Source organism: Drosophila serrata, unplaced genomic scaffold (genome assembly GCF_035046125.1).
Source record: "Drosophila serrata isolate PLE 108 unplaced genomic scaffold, ASM3504612v1 contig_228, whole genome shotgun sequence".
Classification (NCBI taxonomy): domain Eukaryota; kingdom Metazoa; phylum Arthropoda; class Insecta; order Diptera; family Drosophilidae; genus Drosophila; species Drosophila serrata.
In genome coordinates, this window is record NW_028257126.1 from 1,475,840 (window position 1) to 1,494,130 (window position 18,291).

Consider the following 18,291-nt stretch of genomic DNA (forward strand, 5'->3'; position numbering starts at 1 on the left):
AAGACACACAGACATTTTGAGTTGGAGAGTGTCGACGGGTGTGTAATCCATACCGGTCACTTCGAATGCCTTTCTCCTATCCCATCCCATCGGATTCCATACTATACCTAACCCATCACACCCAGCAACCCATCCGATCCATCCGATACAATCGAATCCAATCGCCCTTGTCAGCGGATTTGTTGCGAAAGTTGGCCCGCTCGAAAATCAAATGAAGCATGAAGCGGCCTGAAATATTAGCCAAGTGCTCGGCTGGCGAAAAATGCGTCGCCCTGTCGCACAACTAGGCAACCCTGGCAACTGCATTCCGCAAATGCAATCAAATCAACTTTCCAATGATGGATTTTTTCTTTCGATTATAATTTAGCCATTTTTTCATCGTTTCTTCATCGTTTTTTTTTTTTTCATTACCTTATTAGCTAAAAACCTGTTGCTCAGGTGATGACGATGATATCAAAAATAAATGACCAGGCGCCTAAACGCAGCTAGTTTAAGTGCTTACGATATTTTTTGGCATGCAAAGTGAAAATGTCGGAGGAAAATAAGACGAACAGGCAGGCAGGCACAGAAACGCATGTCAAATGTGCGAAAAATGTTTTAAAAATATATTTTTAAAGTATTGGCAGCTGGGGGGCACGAAAGTTTGGAATCTGTGGACGAATTGGAAAAGTACACAGCCCTATATAAATGTATAAATGTCTATATAATCGCGTACCCACAGATTTACTAACGCAAGTACTAAAATATTGATCGAGTTCACGTCTCAAATCCTACGTTTTAAACAAATTACAATTTACAAATTTATTTCGCTTTGCTTTCTTCTTTAATAAAGGAATGTTTCTTTAAAAAGAATATTTTTGCCTGTGGATCGAAAATTTCCTGATGTGTTTACCACTGTCTGTCGATAAACATAAAAAAGCATTTAAAAGTAACAGTAAACATTACTTGAGGAACATTAATAAATTAACATAGTATTTTCTTTTAAATATTTGTAAAATAGAAAGTCATTAAAGCATATGGGAAAATGTTCATATGATCAAAAGCCTTATTCGAACTGTTACATGACTGTTATTAAAAAAAATTAAAACTAAATATTTTTTCCATTTCTAAGCCAGTATACAAATAACATAAAATTACGATTTTTTTTGTAAATAATTCAAATCCAGAGTGTTATGATTACCAAGTAAAACGAGTGTTTATCAAGGAAAAGTAAAAAAAATAACGGCAATAAGTAAACAAAGTATCTATTTTAAATTGATTTTAATTTTGTGTTGAATATTACTACTTAATATTATTTTTTACAACTTACTAACTTTTAACGCATTAATTTTTTTCCATTACAAAATTTATAATATAGTATTGTTTATAATAATTGTTTAAAATACTCACCACACAATTTCGAAACTTTAACAGTTCTTTTTCTATTTCCTTGGCTGCTGCGTTGGCTTTTTTCTAAATAAGAATTGAGATATGCAGGTTACGAAAATCACGCACTCTCAATAGAGTCCCAATAGTTGTTGTTGTTGTTTGGAGCTGCTTTTTTCAGGGGGCGAGGGGAGGAGGGGACAACCAAAAATCATTAGAAATTTCTATACGCAGACGAGCAACACGTACACACGCACACCCTCTCACACAGCATCACACACACACACACACAGGCAGGCGAAAACGCGAAGCAGAAAAAAAGAACGGAAAACGTGTTTGTTGTTTGTGTACTGTTGTTAGAACTGTAGTTGTTGTTGTTGTTGCTTTTGCTGTTGGCCATAAGCGACAGTCGCTGTTGTTGCTGGCAGCCCCTTGTGTAAGTAGTTGTTTAAACTGGTATTGGGTAGCGGCCAATAATTTTTCTCTGTGGCGTAAAATGTGCAACAAACTTAAATTTCTGTATATTATTCACTTTTTCCCGTTTCAGTTTCCCAACGAAATAAAAACGGTACTCACTCAACACGCACACACAGCAAGCAAGACAGCCCACACCCACACACACACGCACACAATAATTAGACCGTCGACAAATTCACAATAATTTCCATTATTAAACAGGTGCAATATTTTCACAGTAATTTTTAAATCGATTGAAAAGAAATAAAAGATTCTGGGAACCGCGCACTAATCCGCACGAGAACTAAAATAAATATTGTTCACTCTTGTATTTATTTATAATTTACCGTGCCAATCACGAAGTGGCGTTCATCCGCGACTCACGTCCGAACGCGGCAAAATTTTTGTATTATTGTTTAAGGTATTGTTTAAGTTGTTGTAAATAACCTGTTCCAGTGTTGCCAGCTTAGCTTTTTTCAGGCTAGATCTAGCATATCTGAAAATGGAATGGCCTTTAAAGTTAGCAACCTAGCTAAGAGCCAAAAAATTAGGAAGGGGATTCCATTTAAAGAAAGGTTCAGAGATTCTTCGTCGGTGACGGTAAAACTTAGTTTTTGAGCAGTGAGAGAGAGATAGTGAGGGGGCAAATAGTTTAAAACTGCTGGCTAATAGAGCCGATGTTTGTCAGTATTTTCTTAAAAACCATCGATTAATAATCAATGTTTAAAAAAAAATATATATATATAATTTAGCAAATAATGAACCAAATAAAAGCAGAAAAAGCTGCTTTTATGTCCTTAATATTTTCTTTTATTAAGAACTTTTCAAAGGAATTTTAAAAGGTCGACCAATTCCTGTTGAGTAACATCGCTTTCGCGATCATATTCTATATCGGTAGCAATAACTATTATAAGAGCTTTTATTTAAGAGCTGTGTAAGCCGCCCATTGCGACAGTGTGTTATTTTAGCAAAATGTCCTTGAGTTCTTTGCTCTTCAGCAAAGATTTTCTGAACTACTGCTTATATTCCTTGGGCATTATTTGCAAAGTAGCGAATCACAAAATTACTGCACTTTTTGAGATGATAGTTCACCGTAAAGGACTGATTAAATATATCTTTAAAATATTTTCGAAAAAGATAGATTTGACGTTAAAATAGCTAATGTGGCAGCTTTGTTACTAAGACAAGAGATCAAAAATACTAGAAATACCACTTGGATGGCGTTAGGAAATTTCTGTTGGCCCACTTTTTGTGCAGCTCCTTCACATATTTCAAATTATTGATCCCGCCATTAACTGCGTTTATTACTTTTATAATCATGACCTTCCCTATACGACTGAATGACTGAATCCCAGAAAATATTGGCAACGTATCGGCTAAGTTAAATTAATATATATATATTTTTTTTTCATTTAGATGTCCACATAGTTATAAATATGCTTTACAAATCTTACAATAACTAGAACAAAATCTAATTTATTGTATGCGGAATTATATCGGAGACTATTTGGATATCTAAACAGGACAATGCTTTGACTTTTTTAAAACACTTTTGAAGAGACAAAACCCATTTTTAATACAAAATTTAATATTTTTAATAAATTTGCAGGGTATTGTAATTTTATTCACAAGTTTGCAACGCAGTAAAAGAGACATTTGCGACCCTATAAAGTATATATGTACATATGTACATATACATATGTATGTACAGGGTTGCCCATATTCGACGGGTCCATGTTTTTTTTTTTTTTTTAAATCAAAGAAAAAAATAAAAATTTGGCGGTTGGCAATCTTAATCATTTAATTTGTTCCAAGTAGATTTGTTCACATCAATTTTTGAATATGATATCTTTCAAATGGCCGCCTCTGGCGTTGATGGCGTATTGTGCCCTTTTTGCAGCAATACATTCCGTATAATCATACGTCCGATGAAGTCCGTTTCAGCATTGAGAATGGGAACACACCGTAAATAAGCAAAATTGCCGTATTATACACCAGGAGTCTGCACAAAATCCTGGGAGATTCAAGAATCGCCTTTTCAAGTGACGTAAAAAAAGTCACAGTTTGTTGCGGCGTACGTTCGAAAATGGTCATAATGATACGGCACATTTAATTATTCCAAAATGAAAATGGCCATGCTGTTACTATCAACCAGGAGCGTTATCGCGACATGATGACCAATTTTGTGATGCCAATTATTCGTCGAAAGCGTATGAGGCAGTTCTGGTTTCAACAAGACGGCGCTCCACCGCACACAAGTCGCATAACAATCGATTTTCTGAAGAAATTGTTTCCGGGCCGTTTGATATCGAAAAGTGGTGATTTGGACTGGCCACCGCGTTCGCCCGATTTGACGCCGCCTGACTTCTTCTTGTGGGGATATTTGAAGTCAAAGGTTTACGTTAACAAGCCAAGGACCCTAGAAGAGCTCAAGGACAACATTCGTGAAGAAATAACCGCTATTCCGGCCGAAATGTTGGCGAAAACGATGGAAAATGCTGCAAAAAGGGCACAATACGCCATCAACGCCAGAGGCGGCCATTTGAAAGATATCATATTTAAAAATTTATGTGAACAAATCTACTTGGAACAAATTAAATGATTAAGATTTATTAATTTTTCTTTTTTTCTTTGATTTTTAAAAAAAAAACATGGGTCCGTCGAATATGGGCAACCCTGTATATTCTTGATCAGTATTAACAACCGAGTCGATCTAAATGCAAACTAGTCCCTCACTTTTGAAGCTATCTTAATAAAACTTTGCATCTTGTCTTTTATATAAATCGGAACGGGCCGGATCGAAAGAATATAAAATATAGCTGCCATAGAAACTATCAAACTGTGTATATAAAACTGTAACTGTAAAACTGTAAATATAAGAAGTATAGGTGACTATAATGAAAGTAGGAATTTGTTCGATGTTATAAATATTTATAATTAATATTGTATTGATTCCTAGTGATCGAATTTCAATCTGCTTGCCGGGCCGACGTTTGCTTTCTTTCTTAGTTTTAACACGCCAATAGTTTGGCGTGCCAAAGTTATTATTATTATAATGTATTTCATAGAGAACGCGGTGATTCTGTTGCCGTTGATTCAACAAAGTGAACATGACTCAGCTTACATTCGTAGTAACCAAATTAATGTTAAATCTCAAAAAAAAATTTGCACATTTAAGACATTATTGATTAAGTTTGTGCTTGTTTAGCTGAATGAATACTTGGCACACAATTGTCAACCTCCTTAAACTATAAATTTAATAGAATTTAGCGGGGTAGCAGCAAATTTAGTTTTATTTTGTATACTAAACTAGTGTTCGAGATAAGCTAATATCAAGCAATAATATAAATTATTTAATAAAAGTTTATCAATCAATATCAATATCAACGATAGAATATAATATATGAGAATATCTTTGGTTGGGAGCTATTCCTTCAAAGCCCGCAGATCCGGATAAAGAGCTCCGGCATTTATATAGTGAGATTCCGATTTACGTAAGTCTCGTTTGTAATCGCTAACCACGGCCTCTCCCGTCCGCTTGACCATCTTTTTGGCGATACCTTTTGGAGTAATGTAGTTCACGTTCTGGCTGACTACAAAGGCATTGCCCACCGCGTCAAAGGTTCCACTAGCCAGATTACCTGCCGGCTGTCCGTATCTGAAAACAAAAGCACATGGTCGTAAACAATTTCAATAAACTCGTGTCTAAATAAAAGGGTTTTTAAATAAGACATTGCATACTCTTTGTCATTATAAAAAAAGATTAACTTACTTGTGCTCAATGATCTTGACGGAGTTCTCGCTGAGACTGCAGCCCAGAATCTTAGCTGAAGTTTCTAGGCCATCAAACACGGTACTGACTCCCTCGACAGCTCCCGCTGCAATGGTCAAGGCGCCTTCCATTGTGCTGTTCGCCTCGCTGCTTTCGTAGCCGAACCCTTTCTGTAAGAGTTTTGATCCCTGCTCCTGGATGTGAGGAGCTAAATAACGACCCACGGCCAATGAAGCAGTGCCTACTTTCCCAGCTATCCAGCCTGTCATCCCAGCAGCTGCGTGAGTCACTTTCTGTGCCACTTCCACTACCGGAAATAAGAGAGGATGAAGTTTATTTCTTTCTAATTGATAACGGTTGAGACGGACCTGAAGTCTGGACGGAGCTGGGCACCTGGGTAGGAGCATCGGCTGAAGCTGGAGTCATTTTGGAGATGAGATAGGGAGTACTTTTCATCATGAGCCCACCTGTTTTCTCGGCGCCTTTCACTAAATTCCGGGCAATGAAATCAGCCGCACTCACAATGTGTCTAGACACCTGCTCCGAGCCCGTAGCGGCTTCGGAAGCGGAGCCTGCACGTTGGGAGGTCGGGGATTTTAACTGCTCCACTGTACCAGCAAGCACAGCCTCCAGCAAATCAAGGAAAAACTGCTGCAGATCCTGCAGCTGCTCTTCCTCAGATTCCCCGGCTGTAGTATTCAGTGGACGTTGGCCTTCTTTGGTCAGCATTAGGCCGAAGGCATTTCCCGGCTGTTGGCACTCCATATCCGGGAAAATGAACGCTCCGTACTCCGTGCGATAGCAATTGGTGATCGACGGTACCAGTGGGTAAAGCCAGATCATTCCCGGGTCCTCGTTCGGCATGGAGCATTGGATAAAGTAAATTCCACTCAGGTACTTCCATTTTCCGCCCACTGTGCACATGACTAGCGACATGGTGGATGATCCACTAATAGTGGTTACAGCTCCGCTACCTTCAATCATGTAGATCTTCACCTGAGCACGAAAGAGCTCATCCAGTTGGGCGTGGGAGTCCCGAACAGCCAATAGTTCTCGCAATCCAGCAGCTAGTTCCCTGTAGTTTTTCGGTGTGCCACTAGCGTTGGTTATGTCGTAATGGGTGGAAGGGTTCTCTGCCAGCCATGGCCTTCCTGAATTCACTCCCGTCTGATTGTTCTCCTGGGCTTCCACGGCAGTATCATCAACGGGTTGGTTCTGGGATCGGAGCACCTTCATCCGATAGCTGACCTCTGTCTTGGCGCTTTTAAGTTTTTGGATCAGGGCGCAGGCGTCATTCCATTCCGTCTGCACCGCATCTATCTCATCAGGCAGGCCGACAGAAATTCCGAAAGTATCTTCTATCATTTGCAAAGCTAGTGCGTAGGCATCGATGGCTTCAACCTGGGAGCCCTGCTCCTCGTGGTTAATGGCCAGCTCCACCTGGGTCATAGCTGCCTTGTAAGCTGCTTGGATGCGAGCATAGGCCTCCAGGAATTCCGTTTCCTCCGACATTATGGCGTTGAGAATCTGAAATAAATATGTAATATCTCTTAGTTTTACTTCAAGAGTGTTCTTTCCTTGGAAAGAACCGACATGCTGGCACAGATTCATCCTGGCGATGGGGCCCACGTAGTCAAACTGAAAGGGCTAAGAGCAATCAACTTTTCAGACCAGCGGGATGCGTCATCGAATTGGTCAACAAGCTCGCTGCTGCTGTGCCTGCTCTCCTCAGAATCTCTTGAAATTTGTGAGGACAGCAGCTGCTGGCGCCTCTCAAAATTGAATTGTGGCCAACGAAGCGAAATTGCTTCCGCTTTTCTGCGTTCAATTCCATCCTATTTTTCACGCCCACCTGTTGCACTCACCTTAGGGATTAATTTTCAACTGAGATTCTTTGGTCGAAAGTCAACACGTTACGGTGTGATTAAAACAGACACAGATCCGTGCACTTTGCCCACTAAGTCACCGAGCTGAAAACAATGAACACGTTTCACTTCTTATATTTCGTCACGGATATGGTTTCGCAAACTTAGTTACTTACATTACATTACATTGACTATTGACCGATATTTTCGTCTTGTCCTTGAGTTAACAGTTTTGTTTTGGCCATTTTATTTTTCTTAAAACTGCTTAAATTCGTAAATAGCTGAATAACATTAGTATTGTCTTGACGAGTTGTGGAATGTTCTGACTCTTTTTCATTTTTGTTTTGCTTTTATTTTTCATTGCGACTAGCATCAGCTGTTCAGGAGGACTTCGCACGGGCAGACTGGGATGACGGAAAACCATCATCCTTTCAAATTGAATTTCAATATGAATTGAAAATCGTTTTATTTTATTTTCTATTTTTATGCGAAACTGTAGTAAAAGGAATATTCATAATAACGGCTATAATTTTTTATCCTACACTTCAATTAAATCAACAATTCCCTTATATTAAAATTTATGAACACTTGTACATTTAACTTATTATTACCTAACGAAGTTACAGAATTTTTATCATCATCGTATCCACATCATCATCATAATTTTTACCTACAACTGTTATGGTGAAGTGAAGTGATAAGATTACCAATCCACCACTAACTCCATATCGATAATATTTTCACTATGAACTGACAAAAAAAAAATCAAAAAATCAGTTGTCTTAATTTGTAATTTTTAATATTTATAACATTTTAGGACGTTTTTTTTTTTTTTTTTTTTGAATGCTTGCAGTTTTTCGGAATACCCTTGCAGTTTGCAGTTTCATCTAACCGCAACGGAGTCACGAAATCATTTCCGACCTTATAAAGTACTATACATACATACATACATACATATATTCTAAGTCAACATCAACAGCCGAGTCAATCTAGTCGTGTCTGTCCTAAAACTTTTTAGTTTTTTCCTGTTCTCTTTAGAATGTAAGTCAGAACGGAACAGATTAGTCGACTATATAATATAGCTGCTATAGGAACGAACGGTAAATATAGGAGAAAAATAATAACTGCTGCTTTTCTACAAATTTAAATGTACTGCGTCATTACTATTTGTAATATTGATATATTTTAATTGATATATTATAAAACTGTCTAAATCTGTGCCGTTAAGAGCTTTATAAAAGATTTTGAGAACCAGTAGACCTTTAAACAGTAAAGCAAATGACTAACTATTTCATAGTAATAAAATAACTTATTAACCAGAGTGATCAGTATTAAGTTAACATTATTCAAGCACGTGCTGGCCATTTAAGTGTTTATAAGCATCATTTATGTTTATGCAAACATTTGGATACGAAAAACCATAAAATTGTACAAGACTACTGCATGCGTATTGAATATATATATTGAATATAATAAATATATTTTACATTCCTAACAAAAACGGAATCCGATTTATTATTCGTACCATAATTTACACTTTATTTGATATATTAAAAACCGTATAAAATAAACACTTTCCGTGCTGCCTCCAGGCTCTCTAGGAGCAAAAGCCATACAGCGAAAAAACAAAAGAAAAGTACTTTAGATATGAACCCACACATATTGTATTTTTAACTCTCAACTTTTATAAATCTTTTTACTGAAAAATGTTCAGCTTCACAATATTGATGGTAAAAAAAAAACAAAACGCAGAAAACTCGATTAAAATTTCGTTTGACGTGTTATTTATTTCGTTCTTATCATCTTTTTAAAATACAATGTTACATGTTATTTCCTTTAAATATTTTTGGGATCTTTAATTTTAATGCCAAAATTACATTTTTCGGTCGATTCGGACGACATTCACATCCTTTTTTTGTTTCGTTCTTTTTTTTGGGGGGGGGAAGGAGATGGCGGCCGTGGGGGCCGAATATACACACATATGTATATACAACATATGAAAACTTGAGTAACGAAAATAATCTATTGGAATTTGTGTGTGATGTTGCGATGGCCTAGGGATTCGGTCCATCTTAACATGTCAAATTCTAAGGAGTCGCAGACTTTATTCTTCGGGAGAGAAGATCTTTTGATTGAAATCACAATATATATAGAATTATATATCCCGGATAACTCTATCGTACATATATATATATGTAAGTATGCGTGTATGTTTCTTTTTTTTAACGAATATTTCATAATGCATTTGCGACGACAAAGTCGGTCATCAGATGAAAATAATAATAACGATTAGCTGTAGCTTGCTTCCATTCCTTCTTGCTACGATCGGGGCAGCAACAGAGTGAGCTTAGGCGGTAGCCGCGCTCGCCAACTCCCGATAGGCATCCTGCAGGGCCTGCTGCTGTTCCGGACTAAGGGTGCTGGCGCAGGCCGCCATAACATCCGGATTGGACTCCACCTGCTTGACGATGGTGAGCATGCGGGTGCCTGTCTGGCTTTGTGCCTCCACAACCTTGGTGCAGAAGGCCTCAGCAATTATGGAGACGATGCGCGGCAGATTGCAGTTGTTGGCACCGAGAATGACCGGGTGATTGCCCTCGATCAAGTCGCAAAGGTAGCCATAGATATGGACGGCCTCCTCCCCATCCTCGGAAACGGGCAAAAACGAGAAATACGTCGCAATCAGCTCGTCCACGTTGGTAAGCGCTGATTTGTTGTACTTGAGGATCTTCGCAAAGGCCGAGATAGCATTCTCAGTGGCATTGATATTTTCAATTTCGCGGGACTTGGGATCGTTGATAATCTGCACCAGCAGTGGAATGATCTGGGCGCATGTCAGCGCGAATTGTTCGCCGGCGAACTGGCCGAGCATTCCGCATCCGTAGGCGGCAGCCTGGCGGACCTCTGGCGACTTATCGCAAACGTACTGCAAAAGAGCTGGAGTGAAAATCTGCTGGTAGGGTGCGCAAGCAGGGCCGCAGAATTCTAAAAAAAAAAAATGACAACAAAGTGGTTTTAGTTTAAAATAATAAACAAATTCAGAACAAGAACACCTACCGATTAAATCATCAAAGACGCACACGCCCCACTGGTGATCGGCTGCCGATCGGCTGGGATCAAGAAGCTTGACAAAGTGCGGTGCCACCTGCTCAAAAGCTGGCAGAAAACTGGCCTGGTTCGTTTGGAAGAGGGCGTGCGTAATGTCCACAATCTTGGAAAGAATGTAGACATCTGTGTCGTCCTGCTCGGCCAGCTCCTCCTCGACTCCATCGTCATAGTCCTCCTCATTGCGGGCGGCCAAACGCTTATCCGCGCGCTCGAAATGTTCGACGACGTACTTGTTAATAATATCGAGCACCTGCTTCATGGCTTCCTCATTCAGGCAATTGGGGCCCAGTGTCTCGATGCACTTGGCCAGCGAGTTAAGCAGTTCAGTCTGCACCTCCGGCTCCGGTTCCGTGTTGATGACCTTTAGCAACTCCGGATAAATGTACAGCCACATGCCCTCCAGATACTGCGGTCCCTTGATCTTGGCGCAGTCGAGGAGGTATGGCAACGACTCCGCTGCCGCCGTGCGAACGCCGTCGTGGAAGTAGAACTTGAGCATGGGCACCATCTGGCGCACCACCTCTTCGGCGTACTCGGCGAATCCTTCCTTGAGTTCCCGGGCATAGCAGACCAACATCTCGCAGGCAGAGGCCTTGTCATCCATGCCAGCAGTGCGAATGGCAAAATTCTGCTGCTCTCCAAGGTTGATAAACGACCAGTCCACATCCCCCTCAATGTCCTCCACCTCGTCGTTGTCCAGCATGGCCACCTCCGGCTTCATGGTAGCCGTTCGCATGACTGGACCCATTACCACGGGCAGATACTGCTCGAATTGCTTGCCAAGGATCTTGCACATGCGGGCCCAGGCCGTAATCAAGTAAGACGTTTGCGGATCGTCATCGGCCAGCTCTCCACCCTCGGTGTGATTAACCAACAGCATGTCCATGATCTCGCCAGCATCGCCGATGAATTTCTCTCGCCCGACGGCCAATCCAATCAAGCTGACACATTCAATGGTCTTGCCGCGCAGCATTCGCAGATCATCCGAGTTGGCATTCTGGATGATGAACTTCAGGCACGGCATCAGTCGGTCGTAGTAGGCTACAAACTCGGCCTCACACGTATCTGCCACCGATGCAATGGTGGTCACCACCTGCTCCAGCACAAGCTTGTTGCCCTTCTCCACCAGCTCCTTCAACTTCGAGGTCAGAATCGATTCCAGTTTATCCATAATCCCGTTCAGGTAGCGTGTCAATATGTTCTTCGGGCAGTCCTCGCTGAAGTTCACCAGAGCGGCGCCGGCGTGCGCCTGCACGCGTGGATTCTCCACATCATCCAACAGGGACAGCAGACCGGGAATCACCTGGAAATGTTCCGAGTTTCGTATATTAAATACATGCATTCCAGAAAAGTTACAAAAATCCACTATCTAAATAAATTTTGATCAGGTTTCAGAGGTGCCATTTAAAACGTCTGCGGTAGCACCTGGCGTGGGAATAGCAAAATTGGATTATAAACAAGCACGGCTCGTGTGGAAAAGTAAACAATTTAACGGAATAATTGGATATGACTATTTGTTTATATACTCGCCGCAAAACGTTTGTTTACAATGTGTGAATTGATTATTTACAAATATGCACACGGCATTAATAGCGACAAACTGCAGACAGATTTCTGATAAAAAAAATAGCAATTGGCAAATCATTTTATTACAAATTTAAATTTAGAATTCGTGCAGTATCTGGAAAAATTAATGCAAAGTATTTTACTCACTTGGCTGTGGAACTTCTTCTCGAATGTCGGTGCAAAGTCGGTTGACATTTGGCCGATGGCGTTGCAGGCGGCATAGCGCACTCGGGGATGGGGATCGATCAGGAAGTTAATTACTCCAGTCATAACCTCATCCAGGATGGCCTCCATCTGCTTGTGGCAACCCTCACCGATGGCCGAGATGGCCATGAGGGCGGCAAAGCGATGTTTCCAATCAGCATGGCTTAACATCGCCGGCAGGGAGGCCATTACGTGCGGCAGTACAACCTTGCCTCCCAATCCGCATGCAAGGCGATCGAGCGAGGACTCGGCAATCACATTGTTATCGCTGTGATCATCGTCGTCGACCACATCGGTGGTGGACCAATTCTCGTCCTCATCCAAATCCGTCATCATCTGCAGGACTAGAGGAATCAGGGCAACGATATACTTATTAGCCCGCTTCCGCACCATAGCCGGGGCATTCTCTGACAGCGACACCATCACCTCCAGGACGAGGTGGCGCCAACTGTCCTCAAAGTCCTGTGAGCTAAACACCTTCATGCAGACCTCGAAGATAAACTCCAGCTGGGGGCGCAGGAACTTCGGACAGTTCTCGGTCATATCGATGAGAAGCTTGAGCAGGCTCTGGTCATCCTGGGCCTCGATCGTCTCCCCAGTGATATGGATCATGCGGGGCAGCATATCCGCGAAATGCTTGTAAATGGCAGCTTCCTTCTCCTTATCGTGGAAGAGAATGAAGGCGCCAACAGCACGCACAGCCTGGACACGCACCTCCGCATCGGAGCTGGCGTCCATGCTTTTGGCCAGCATCTGCTTGATCAGCTCAATGTACTGGGCTTCCTGGTTGCCAAAGATCGAGGGCACGCTGGTGAAGATGCGCAGAGCTGATTCCTGCAACTGGGGATTGGGCGAGTTGGCGCACTGGAAGAGAAACTGGAGGACGTCCGGCCACTGGTTGTTGCTGTCCTCATCAATCAGGTTCCTGGCCACTTCGGCAACCACCTCGCAGATCTTGCGCCTTAACTGGGGAGTCACATCCTGCTGCACAGCCAACAGGATCTGCTGCAGCAGCTGGGTTTGGGATTCAGCGGGAATCTAAATGTAAAAAAAAAACATTAGTTTCAGGGCGAGGACAAGTTATTCTTTTTTTTTTTTTTGCTAACCTCTTTGTAGAACTCAATAAATTCAGTGGTAAACAGTCGGCGCAACAGCACGGCTGCCATCTGCCGCGCCTCCTCCGATTGCTGGCCATTTTGGATGTTTCCCAGAAGGTGCGTCACCTTTAGCTCTCTAGCAAGATTGTTATAGGCTTCCTGAAATCGATTAAGGTGCAAACAAAATGGGAAAACTTGATAAAGAACGTCCAAAGATGTATTAAATTCGAATTTCCAATGATTTAAAATCGATATTTAATAATATTATTTAATATAAGCAGGTTTTGTACTACTTTTATTCTTTTATATATTCTGCAATATTTTGTTTATTATATTTTCAAGTATCTAAAGCTGATAAAACATGTTTTACAAACAAATTGTATTTATCAATAATTCATTACCGCAAATCAATTAAGATTCTTACTGAATAACAAGAGTAAAACGAAGATAACTGATAGGATTATGTACATGCTTATTTTTGGCACATAACTGGTGCCCGCCACCAAGGTAAATGAAGGCGGTACCATCACTGCAGGTGGTTCCGTGGGCGGCTGGCGCTCAAGGTCAGTGCAGAGCGTGGTGGGGTGGGCTGGGGCGGTGCCATGTGGCGCCGGAATACAATCCGGTCGCCTTATCAGCCGAAACAGATTGCATTTCCACAGACTGTGTGTCATGGATTATTTTCGCACCTGCTCTTTGTTTCCGTTTTGCACCCATTATTCAAATCAAAAATCATGTGGCGCCCAGGCAAATTGTACAAATATCTTTCTGATTTCGATTTTGCTTTGTTTGCCTGCTTCGCACATCCCTCCTCTGCGATTCTCTTTCGCACACGCTCACATATACTAGCTCACTCATACATACGCCAGCGTGCCCGCAACAGCATGCGAATGTGAATGACAAAGTGGAGGGCGAAAACACGTTTTGTGTGCGAGCTGCGATGATTCAGGCAGAAATTCTGCCGAAAAATATTGGGACTGCCGGCCATCGCCTCATAAAAGGAAAGGCAGCAGACACGCAAAATTCACCATGTGTACTATGTGCACTTTCTGCAAATTGCGCATTGCAAAATTCGAGGGCCATATATTTGACGTGCAGATCCCCCGCCCCTCCCGCGGATAGCGGGCAGACCTGTAAAATTTAACACACAAACACACTCACCTCGGCCTGCTGGCGAACGTCGTTGTCCGTGGACAGGAGAGAGACGAGGAGCTGCTGGAACTGAGCCTGATCCGCTGCCATTTTATTTTATCTGACTTCAAATTAAACAAAACACAAGCGTTTCGTGAAAAACCACGATTTTTCTCTTCACACTGTCAGACTTGACGCGACGGCGGCCGCCTTAAAAAGAGCAGAACAACTGTATGGGTTGTCAAAACGTCGGAAACTTTCGCGCACTGCCCGCTCGGTTCAGCATTAGCTTTCTGATTGACGGATACTCGGGTTGGGGCGGGAGCGGTAGATCGCTGTGTGATGGGTAGTGCCGAACTTATTAATTATTATTAATTTGTGGGCTGATTAATGGAAAGCACACTAGAAATTATTTGCGGCGACGGTGGCAGCACTGCAGGTGTTATCGATAAAAACCATCGGCTTTTGGCGGGCACGCGTGCTGCAGTAGAGTTGCCCAATCGGTGAGGATGCCACCTGGAAGATGAGCTGCCACACTTTAATTCTTCTTTTTACACTTTTCAACGTAAAATATAAAAATGAAGTTATAATTTAAATTAATGACAAATATTTAAGCAAATAATTTCACTGAACCGAAGAATAATATTTTCTTTTTAATTCAATTAGTAACAACATTTAATATTAATTTTTTTTATATTAACATTTAAAAAACATGTGTACATAAAAACTATTAACCATTTAAACTAGATGTACAACCGATTTTAAATTCAATTATTATATAAACTTTGTAGGAAAAACTTAAATAATATTTTAATATATTTTGCGTTTAGCAAAGGACCAACATAAAAAATAAATTACAAACACTTTAATAAAGTTTCCATCTTTCTACGTACAAAATCGATTTGTGCGAGATATGAAAAAACATTCCTCAGAAGATCTTACTGCTCCTGAACCTTGGTCAGGCGCTTCAGGTTAGTGAAGAGCCGCAAGGTGAAGTGGTAGATCATTTCGACCATGCTCAAAATGGAGAAGCCCATGAAGAGGCCAAAGATACCGCCGCAATTCGCCAAGAACTCGGTCACGCCATACAGCTCCGATCGCTTCGAGGTAATGAACTGGCTCTGCTTGAAGTAAATGGATAGGCGGGACATTTGTGACCCGGGATACTCTTGCAGGAACTCGGTGTCACCTTCGGCCATAAGCATCTCTTCCAGATCAAAGTTGGCCTGCGAAATCTCCGTGTTGTAGACGAGCGACGTGCAGGCGGGCATGCAATTGCAGGCTGACTCTACGCCTCGCCAGTCCTCGTGCGCGGCATTCAGCGCTCTTACCCTTTTGAACTCCCTAACGAGGAGCTGCCTCTCCGCACGATCGTAGCAATGGATCTTGTCCTCACCGCACACCGGCATATCCATATTCCGAGGCATAGAGAATTTCACGCATCCGCATTTGGTCAGTGTGAAATTTGCCAGACATTCCAGCTGACAATTCGATTCAGTGTATACCTTAAAGAAGCGCAGCGAACGCTCTTGACTAAGGAAGCACTGCCTACGCAGTGGGTGATATTCTGCGATGCCGGACGACATGGTGATCATGCTTGGCTTCACTGCGATCAACACCTCCTTGCCCATGGGAATGCGCACAAACTGCTTGGATACTTGCGGCACGTCGTCGGGGGCGTGGAGCAGCACCTGGTGACAATGTGACAGTTCTTAATTAAAAAGTATAAAAAAAGCAAACTCACCTTAAAACCCTGTACAGGTCCTCGGCAGGCATAGTCCACCTCCTGCTTGAAGCTCTGGAGTGCAAGAAATATGCCAGACCTTGCGCCAGCGCTGAGAACCCTGGCCGGAAATGTTTCTACATCACTGCTGTGCGCATAGCCCGATTCCAGCGTCCAAGGAGAGTGCCTTGAGCTAATGTTTTCCATTTCCAAAGCCTCCCCACTGTGCTGGTATTGATACGTGTCCTCCCGGTAGATTTCTGTGGCCCGTAGCCCATTGAACGTATAACATATGCCCTCTTCCGTGAGGGTCTTCCGGAAGAACTTCTCGCATTCGCCGAATCGGCTTAACCAGCGACAATAGAAGAAGTATCGATCGAACTGGGGCAGCATCCGTTCGAGCACTTCAAAGTAGTCCAAATCATCACCGGCAATTAATGGCATGTCCTCGTCAATGATCTGGGTATTGCACACATGGAGCAGTGTGCGGAACTCCTCCATCTCCAAGGCGCTTACATTTTGAGGTTTAAAAATTCGCGAGGCTCGCATCTCCTCACTGAATTGGCTGTACAGATCCGCATAGGTGGTCTCCTTGCCTGCAAGAATGAATTTAAGTGAAGTTAATTAGAAATTCAATCAATCAATTCTAACCTTTTTGCTTCAGCACCCGTTTGGTTTCCGAGCACACAGTGACTGCCGGAAATGGAATATTCCACACAGGCGTCGACTTCTCAGCAAAGCTCACGATCACTGGCTGTCAAAGATGATCAAGTAGTATGAAATAGAAAAAGGTGATCTAGTAGAATGCGCGTTGTGCATAAATGGGCAGTTTCAATGTGCTAGTACCGTCTCCGTCCACTTAGTGTAGGCACTGGTAATCAGCATGGAGCAACCATAGATCGAAATGAGGAACGCGATCAGCCAGAAGATTCGCTCCGGCATCGGTCGCTGCCGCTCGCCTAGGTATTGGACTCCGTGGATAGAGGTATGCTCGCAGTATTCCTGGTAGGTCACCATCAATCCCTCGCAGGCGGCGGCAGCTCCTCCGACGGACGAGAGCCGGTTCTTATTCCTGTGTTCGGTGGTCAGGTCCACACTATCCTCAATATCGAATTCAGATACTGTCATGCCAGCATCTAACCCAATCTTAGAGCGCACAAACATATTTTAAAAGGTCGTTCACGAACAGATAATAATTACAAACATAAAAAAACACTTGACAATAAGCGAATAAGGATTAAATTGTCCCGTTACTTGATGGAGCTGCCAGATTTTCCTATTATAACCCAGTTACTAGTCTGAGCGAAAAATGTAAGGCGTTGCCAGGAAAAAAAGACAAACAGCTATGAAATTAAACTGTACACTTTTAATTCGAAAGATGGTGAATAAAATAAAATCTTATCTGATATTGGTCGCTATCGTCTCCCAAAAATATTTTACGAAATACGAAAGATATATAAAGTAGGGTTTTTGGATATTTACAAAAATTCGTATTTTTTGTCTAAAAATAATAATAGTAATAATATTAAATATCAGTTAAAATTTTTTTGATCTATTTTCAACTACCCTAATCAAAATACCTGCCACCCAAGTGGTTAATTTGTGAGACTCTTACATGCGGATGTTATATTTGTATAAAAACTGCTACCCTTTCTTTCCCAATGATGATATGTTAAAAAAAAAACGGAAAAAACAAACTACAACTACAAAAATCCAGAATTTCCGCTTCTCGCAATTCTCATTTTTTCCCGGGTCTAATTTTTCAAAAAAGCCAGAGTTGGCGGAAAAGGCTGAAGTGACAGCCTCACACTCAACAGCCAACGACAGAGAATTTCTTTAATTACGCTCACCCAAAAGCCAACGAGAGAGAATTCTGTTAATTTACCATGTTATTGAATTTTACTCCCTACATGAGAATTCTACCCCATGTATCTGTAAACGTATAAAATGGTTATATAGACGTTTAAGATGCAAAATTTTAAATAACAGCCAGTTTTTTTAAAC

The 18,291-nt window shown here is 41.7% G+C and overlaps 3 protein-coding genes and 1 long non-coding RNA gene across 7 annotated transcripts in view; all 4 read right to left on the bottom strand.

The window, feature by feature from the left end:
• LOC110188096 (uncharacterized) overlaps positions 1 to 2,315 on the bottom strand; it is a 44,324-nt gene extending 42,009 nt beyond the window's left edge. Inside the window, exons 1-2 of one of the 3 annotated variants that reach the window (XR_002319908.2) lie at positions 2,169 to 2,315; positions 1,390 to 1,533 (exon numbers count right to left, since the gene is read on the bottom strand). This is a non-coding gene — a long non-coding RNA (uncharacterized LOC110188096). Of the gene's footprint in view, positions 1 to 1,389; positions 1,537 to 1,941 lie in introns of all 3 variants that reach the window. The other 2 variants (XR_015271020.1, XR_015271021.1) reach the window with 2 other exon arrangements.
• Positions 2,316 to 5,096: 2,781 nt separating this feature from the next.
• spartin lies at positions 5,097 to 7,861 on the bottom strand. 2 transcript variants are annotated; one of them, XM_020957215.2, is made up of 5 exons: positions 7,635 to 7,861; positions 7,459 to 7,563; positions 5,962 to 7,120; positions 5,594 to 5,900; positions 5,097 to 5,479 (listed from the first exon to the last, which is right to left on the bottom strand). In XM_020957215.2, the coding sequence occupies exons 3-5, from the start codon at positions 7,103 to 7,105 to the stop codon at positions 5,248 to 5,250; spliced, it is 1,683 nt and encodes a 560-aa protein (XP_020812874.2). In that variant the 5' UTR covers positions 7,106 to 7,120; positions 7,459 to 7,563; positions 7,635 to 7,861; the 3' UTR covers positions 5,097 to 5,247. The 2 variants fall into 2 exon arrangements, with proteins under 2 accessions (XP_020812874.2, XP_086686154.1); XM_086830028.1 differs by lacking the exons at positions 7,459 to 7,563; positions 7,635 to 7,861 and adding an exon at positions 7,187 to 7,396.
• Positions 7,862 to 9,225: 1,364 nt separating this feature from the next.
• Karybeta3 (karyopherin beta 3) lies at positions 9,226 to 15,031 on the bottom strand. The gene is made up of 5 exons (XM_020957096.2): positions 14,595 to 15,031; positions 13,443 to 13,592; positions 12,280 to 13,374; positions 10,516 to 11,869; positions 9,226 to 10,443 (listed from the first exon to the last, which is right to left on the bottom strand). The coding sequence occupies exons 1-5, from the start codon at positions 14,673 to 14,675 to the stop codon at positions 9,806 to 9,808; spliced, it is 3,318 nt and encodes a 1,105-aa protein (XP_020812755.1). The 5' UTR covers positions 14,676 to 15,031; the 3' UTR covers positions 9,226 to 9,805.
• Positions 15,032 to 15,229: 198 nt separating this feature from the next.
• On the bottom strand, positions 15,230 to 17,571 carry rpk (ripped pocket). The gene is made up of 4 exons (XM_020957216.2): positions 17,134 to 17,571; positions 16,939 to 17,041; positions 16,309 to 16,883; positions 15,230 to 16,255 (listed from the first exon to the last, which is right to left on the bottom strand). The coding sequence occupies exons 1-4, from the start codon at positions 17,449 to 17,451 to the stop codon at positions 15,503 to 15,505; spliced, it is 1,749 nt and encodes a 582-aa protein (XP_020812875.2). The 5' UTR covers positions 17,452 to 17,571; the 3' UTR covers positions 15,230 to 15,502.
• Positions 17,572 to 18,291: the final 720 nt, after the last annotated feature.

Bases quoted from the DNA above. Each gene is read 5' to 3' on its own strand.
- Karybeta3 (XM_020957096.2), bottom strand. From the start codon at position 14,675: ATGGCAGCGGATCAGGCTCAGTTCCAGCAGCTCCTCGTCTCTCTCCTG. The intron at 13,593-14,594 runs GTGAGTGTGTTT...AATCGATTTCAG, and splicing joins ACGTTCGCCAGCAGGCCGAG to GAAGCCTATAACAATCTTGC. The intron at 10,444-10,515 runs GTAGGTGTTCTT...TTTTTTTTTTAG, and splicing joins CGTCTTTGATGATTTAATCG to AATTCTGCGGCCCTGCTTGC.
- rpk (XM_020957216.2), bottom strand. From the start codon at position 17,451: ATGTTTGTGCGCTCTAAGATTGGGTTAGATGCTGGCATGACAGTATCT. The intron at 17,042-17,133 runs GTACTAGCACAT...CATCTTTGACAG, and splicing joins ACACTAAGTGGACGGAGACG to CCAGTGATCGTGAGCTTTGC. The intron at 16,884-16,938 runs GTTAGAATTGAT...TCATTCTTGCAG, and splicing joins ACGGGTGCTGAAGCAAAAAG to GCAAGGAGACCACCTATGCG.
- spartin (XM_086830028.1), bottom strand. The intron at 5,901-5,961 runs GTCCGTCTCAAC...TATTTCCGGTAG, and splicing joins CAGCTCCGTCCAGACTTCAG to TGGAAGTGGCACAGAAAGTG. The intron at 5,480-5,593 runs GTAAGTTAATCT...TTTTGTTTTCAG, and splicing joins GTCAAGATCATTGAGCACAA to ATACGGACAGCCGGCAGGTA.